This window comes from Solanum verrucosum, unplaced genomic scaffold, assembly GCF_900185275.1.
Source record: "Solanum verrucosum unplaced genomic scaffold, falcon-dt-bn FXZP01000196.1, whole genome shotgun sequence".
In the NCBI taxonomy this organism is placed as follows: domain Eukaryota; kingdom Viridiplantae; phylum Streptophyta; class Magnoliopsida; order Solanales; family Solanaceae; genus Solanum; species Solanum verrucosum.
Window position 1 is genome coordinate 1,643,185 of NW_026020420.1, and position 6,580 is coordinate 1,649,764.

Consider the following 6,580-nt stretch of genomic DNA (forward strand, 5'->3'; position numbering starts at 1 on the left):
TGATGTCCCTTTCTGTCTTAACTAAATCTTGTCTTGGCTGAGGCCTTCTTAGCCTTTCTGTTTTTCGAAATAGTCCGGGCAGAGAGTGTTTATCGGACACCGCGTGGGAAAATGAAAAAGAAGTGAACTTGTAAGACTCGAATGGGTCAAAATATGTTAAATCAACAAATCGATTAATTTCCAGTTATGTAAGTTCATTTGGGCCAAGATTAGGTATATAACACTGTCCTTGACACAACTTTTCATCTTTCTTTCTACAGAAGATTATAATTAGTATTCCCAACCAAATGTTCCTAAACAAGTATACATAATTTTTCCTCAGTGAAACTTCACATTAAGTTGAAGCATTAGTCGAAAATTCACATGATTCTTTTTACGACTATAAATAACTTATCTCATAATCAACTATCAAACGTGATATTACTTGTATAAGAGTTAATATTGCAGAACTTGCTTCCAAACCAACTACGAAGCGATCCCTTAGAAAAGAAATTCAATCTCACTTAGAAAATCTGATCTCTATCTTTCAACAATTGAACGTGAAGTGGTTTAAGAATAAGGACTTTAGAATTGGATGCGCTCATTCAACGAGAAAGGTGTTGAGTGGCAACTAGTTGCCCAATCTATCCACTTCTTAGAACACAATATGGTAAGTACCTATGATGGTGACCACATCTGCTGGCATGCGATGTTTGGACATAGAATAGAATTGAGTCCTTCTAAAAGAGCAAAGTCATGTTTCAAGGCCTTGTAACTAGTTGTCTTATCTATCCGTCTTTCCAAACACAATATCTTGAGTACCTATGATGGTGACCACATCTACTGGCATGTGATGTTTGGACATAGAATAGAATTGAGTCCTTCTGAATGAGCAAAGTCATGTTTCAAGGCCTTGTAACTAGTTGTCTTATCTATCCATCTTTCCAAATACAATATCTTGAGTATCTATGATGGTGACTACATTAGCTGGCATGTGATGTTTGGACATAGAACCGAGTCGCTGTAAAAGAGCAAAGTCATATATCAAGGCCTTGTACTGATTTGATTGAGATGCTAAAATATTTATCAAAGTTACTTTAACTTACGTCAACATTTTGCTAAATATCCAATATAACTCCATCAACATCTAATACCCTTCCATCTTGATTTATACCCAAGCCCAACCAAGAAAAATGGGAAATATAAAAGAAAAGCACAAGAAAAAAGTATCACTCCATTTTCATCTATGTGAATTTATTCGCAAAAAAAAAACTTGGGAGTAGGTGAAAAAATGAAGAAGAGAATAATTACTAAGATAAAGAATTGAACTCTTATGAATATGTCATAATATTTGAGTACGTATATAAAAAGATACATAACAAAGTATAAAATAAGAATATCTATTATTAAATAATTTTCTTTAGAAAACGCTCTCTATAAAAAAAAAATCATTTTCAAAACTTGGAACTCGAGATCTTCTATCAAGAATGAACGTATGATTTGTGGTTCATTTTCCTCTTCTAATCCATAAGAAGGAAGGACTATTTATAAAGAATTATCCACCACACAAATGATATTTTTTTAAAAAAAAACATAAATTATAGCATCATGCTGTAATAAGCATGACATCATGCTTCAAATTTGCAATAAAATAATAATTTAATTTTAATAATTAGATGGTGATTGAAATTGGCAAAAAGGACACGTCATTGCTCTTCTAACAAACAACTCCAAAGTGGGCCTTAAAGTCTTTCAAGTCAACAAATAGCCCAAATTTATTTCTATCTTTCTTTCCCAATTATACCACCACGTAAAATCGCGATGCGATAAATATTTAGATTGTATTTATAATAATAATATATTGTTATAATTTCAAAAATATTAGAACCATAGTTGTATGTTAAGTTTAATTCTATGTAATTATTGTATAATATAGATATATTGATTAAGACAAATAAATAATTAATTTGACGTGTTATTTTTATATAAAAATATATAATTTAAAGAAGGATGAGTCAATTTTTCAAAGTATATAGGACAGTACTATAAAGTACAGCAACCTATATTTGACTTAGTATTTAATTTTATTGAAAACATCAAATAAATTCAACATTTATGCATCAATCAAGTTGGACGTTAAATTTCTTTCAAATACCTATCAATTTCAAATAAAATGTTGATTGTTGGGATTAGTTGGGTGTTAAGATAGGTATTGTCTAATTAATTTTTGTGTAACTACTTTTCATATAACTCATCACAATATAAGTATATAATTAATTCTGATATAATTTCTTGAACGAATAATCGCTATAGTTTGAAGATGTCAATATTACTTCATGCCTATGTCACTTTCACATTTATATAACAACTCCCTTTGTTACATTTTGTGTGGTGCGTTTTAATTTTTCGATTCATCTAAAAAAGAATGTAATTTTATTTTAATGAGAACCAATTTAATTTTAAAAATCATTTTTTAACCTTAATGAAATGAATCTCAATCACACGAAGATCCAATGATTGTTTCAGACCATAAATTTTAAAAGTTTTTTTTTTCTTGAACACCTTACCAAATCAAAAAGTGTCACATGAAATTAAACGAAGTAAGATTTTTTCCCCATAAAAGTCTTGTTGGTCAGCTACATGACCAGGTCTAACAGTAAAGACAATATACTTCAATTTTCAATCTACAAATATTTCATAAACAATTAATTATTCTAGATAAAGAATATGCCAAAAATATCATGAAACTTAGACACTAAGTCAATCTTTTTTTGTTTTCTTATTTAGTGTTTGATACTCATATTATGATCTGATTAAATTTACATCACGCATTATAAGACTCATCAATCTCTAAACGCGCCAATTCCAATATTTTTTTTTTATTCTCATAAATTTAAACTTGAAATTTCTAATTAACGATAAAATATCTCAACCATGTGTGTCACCCCAAGTCAACCTTGGTATGCAAGAAACCTAACTTGTCAGAATATTATTCCTGTCTCTATGCAGTAACCTTTTGACTAGGGTAAGCATTTGCAGCTATAATTCTTATTCAATAATCTTTATTTAATTTTCCAATAACATATAGTAATAAAATATATAGATACTTCCCAAATCAAGAATACTAAAATAAAAAAATTAGTTCAACACTTTAGAAGTCTCAAACTATAGAATAAGGTAATTCTTATTTTATGTGACTAATTGGTTGTTAGCTCCATGACCAAGTCTAACAATAAAGACATTATATTCTTATTCCAATTGCAAATACTTAACGAAATTTTAAGGTTATGAATTCTGAATTCTATAAAACGTAACTTAAAAATGAATAATAGTTAAAATTATATTTTTATATATTAAGTAAATCTTAATGTAAATATGATTCTGATTAAAATTATTGAATTCTATAAAGTTCGTAAGTAAGACGACATGAAATCTCAAAGCCCTGAGTTCTGTAGTAAGAATTTTTTGAAATTCGATCGGTGTAAATATGATATTAGTTAGTCTTTGTCCTTTCTTATGTGACTACAACTCTTAAAAGAAGGTCAAATAATGTCTCATCCGAAAATTTCCTAATAAATTTGTATCGATTTTCCCGATATTATGCATGGATCAGATATATTATGGTGAATTCTTTGGAAAGACCGGAGAGCAAGGTATTTTCTTTCTTCTGACCGTAGATGTGATCAATATCATTAAGCTTCGATACTCTATAATAGTCAAGCCCGATAAATGAATAACACAAATACAAATCCCACTAGATAACTCATCAGAATAATATATTAAGATATATTCATGATCTATTATAGACCTAAAGTCAACCTAATCTAATTATGTCATAGTATTATTATTATTTTTATTTTTGTCGACATAATTTCAGTAAACGTTTGCTGCTATAGTTCTTGTTTTTAATTCTCCAAGAACAAAATAAAATAAAAAATATATGCATTATAAATATAACATTATTCTCTATACAAGCTGCCAAGGCATAGTAGCAAATATACAAATATATATTATTCTCCATATGAAGCATAAATAAATGATTTTATACATCAGATCATTAATATTTTTGACAATTAATACAAGTGGGGCAACTTTAGTGTACTATTTTTGTATTTAAATGGTTACTATTTGTTTTCAAGAATTTGAATTTTCAAAAAATTCATGATATTTGATTATAGCTCAACGAATTGGCAATGCATAAGGGTTTTAAAATATTTATCCACGACAATTTTTGAATATCGTATGTATCGACTTCTAACTTTCACCTGGTCTCGAAGATCCCTAATTGATCACTTTTAATATGGTCACACATTCATCTTCAAAAAAAAAAAAAAAAAAAAAAACATTCATCTTCAAAATATTTTTATTTTTAGAGCATACATCTTCTAAATACGGAAGTTAACCACTCTCTATATTAATATAAAATAAAGCATTATACTTTTTGTTGTTCAATCTCTACTCCAAATATACTCTAAAACAAAGAGAAATCACAAACAAAGAGAATGAAAATAGAACTAAAAGAGAAAATTGAAAACTAAAGAAACGTCATAGAATTACATAAACAAATTAACCAACTAAATACACATTCTACTTTCTTTTAACCAAAATTAAACCATTTTTTTTTGGAAAAAAACATCTTATAATAATTAATTTCAACATCAAAACATTGTATCCCCCAAGCTAACATCAAACTATAAACAGATCTGATTTTTCCCATTTTACCCCTCCCCTAAACTACAAAGGTGAAATTACAACAAAGTCCCTAATAATACTACTAACTTCATTAGCATTACATTCCTGATTCAAGGGTAGGAAAGCCACAAAAAGAGTCAAAACCATAGCCACCGTCAACCACCACCGCAGACGGCTGACGTACGGCGGCGACACTCCCGGCCACCGCCGGTGGAGGATGCATGAACGATGAAGTGGGGTCCAGTAGAAAAGCTGACGTGTCAAGAGTAGGCAAACAGCTCACCGGCTGTACCCGGTCAACCGGTCGCCTCGGCTCCGGCTTCAAAATAGAAGAAACCGACAACTGCCCGTTCCCGGAGATTCTAGCTCCGGTCACCTGCTGCACCATCTGCCGGAAACTATCGACGTCCGCCGTTATGTACGTAGTCGACGCGCGCTTCGAAGCGCGTGGCTTACGCTTCACGATCTTTTTGCTCACTCCACCACCACCATTCCGCCGCTTCATCGAACCAGAAGCTCCGGTTGAAGCAGCGTCGTTCTCCGACCCACCGGAAAACGTCGGCCCAGATGCACTCGGAGTTAAAAACGGGGAACCCATTTCGACAATAGGCATAACAACCTCATTCCCTTCGCCGGTATATGATTTCTGCAAGACTTTCGTTAAGGTTTCAGTTTCTTTAGCGAAGATATCGGTAAACCATGCATCGTTAAAAGCAGAACGAAAACCCCATTGCTCCATTGTCATCAAATTATCAGAAGACGCCATTTTTGTTTCTTCAGACCTCAAAAATTAACCAAATTAAGTGTTTTTTAGGTCAAAATTGATGTTTACAGCATGTTTTAGAAAGACCCAGATGATGTTTTCGAGGATTTTAGATGAAAAAAGTGAAGAGAGAAGAGGTGTTTAGAGAGAAAACTGGCGAAGAAAATGGGGAATAAATAGGGAAGAAGGAAGCGCGTTTTTGGGGACACGCGTCAGCAGATATGTACGGACAGCAATGACTCAAATACAATTACTTCTAGCATTTTGTTTTGACTATAGGAGTGATCCAATGAGAGCAGAGCTTTATTTCGAGCTTTTATAATCACACAAATATTACGATAAAAAATGACATAGCTTTATATTTAGTTATAATGTAATTTGATATTAAAACACTCATTTTACACTAAATGAGATAATTTAAATTTACACTAACATACAACAATAACATACTAAGTGAAATCTCATAAATATGATTTGAGGAGGTATAGAATAGACATAATACATAAACATGACCCTTAACTTGGCGTCCGCTGGCAACTATGACATTTAACTTGGGTGTGCATAAGTAGACACTTAAACTTGTATAAAATTGAACAAATGAACACAATCGTCCTACATGGCAATTTTGTAACCTACATGTCATCCTATTTGTCTTATGTCATGTAGGACACAGTGGCGGAGTCAGAATTTTCAATAAGAGGGTTCAAAATCTGAAGAAGTGAATACACAAACTAGTCGAAAGGGGTTCGACATCTATTATATACCTAAAAAATATTTTTAACCATGTATATATAGTAATATTTTCCGCCGAATGGGGATCGGGTGACCCCCCTAAGAATATGCTGGCTCCGCCCCTGGTAGGACACGTGTGTCTACTTGTTCAATTTTATACAAGTTTAAGTGCCTACTTGTGCACACTCAAAGTTTGAGGGAATAGTTGTCTGTTGAAGACAAGTTAAGGGTCATGTTTATGTATTATGCCTATAGAATATATGCAAACTTTACCACTATCCTAAGAAAGTAGAGAGACTGTTTCCGAAAGACCCTCGACTCAAAAATAACAGGATCAAATACAAAAAGAAGGAGACAATGAGTTAAATATAGCAAATAAGAAGAAACATTGCATGATCTACTAGAAAAAAGTAG

At 31.8% G+C, this 6,580-nt stretch overlaps 1 protein-coding gene across 1 annotated transcript; it reads right to left on the reverse strand.

Moving 5' to 3' along the window:
• Positions 1–4,543: 4,543 nt before the first annotated feature.
• Positions 4,544–5,554, reverse strand: LOC125806986 (calmodulin-binding protein 25-like). Its single transcript, XM_049486736.1, has one exon. It carries the CDS (start codon positions 5,435–5,437, stop codon positions 4,769–4,771), a length of 669 nt encoding a protein of 222 aa, XP_049342693.1. The 5' UTR covers positions 5,438–5,554; the 3' UTR covers positions 4,544–4,768.
• Between the last annotated feature and the right edge of the window lie 1,026 nt (positions 5,555–6,580).

What these genes read in the sequence shown, in the direction of transcription:
- LOC125806986 (XM_049486736.1), bottom strand. Translation starts at nt 5,437, where the DNA reads ATGGCGTCTTCTGATAATTTGATGACAATGGAGCAATGGGGTTTTCGT.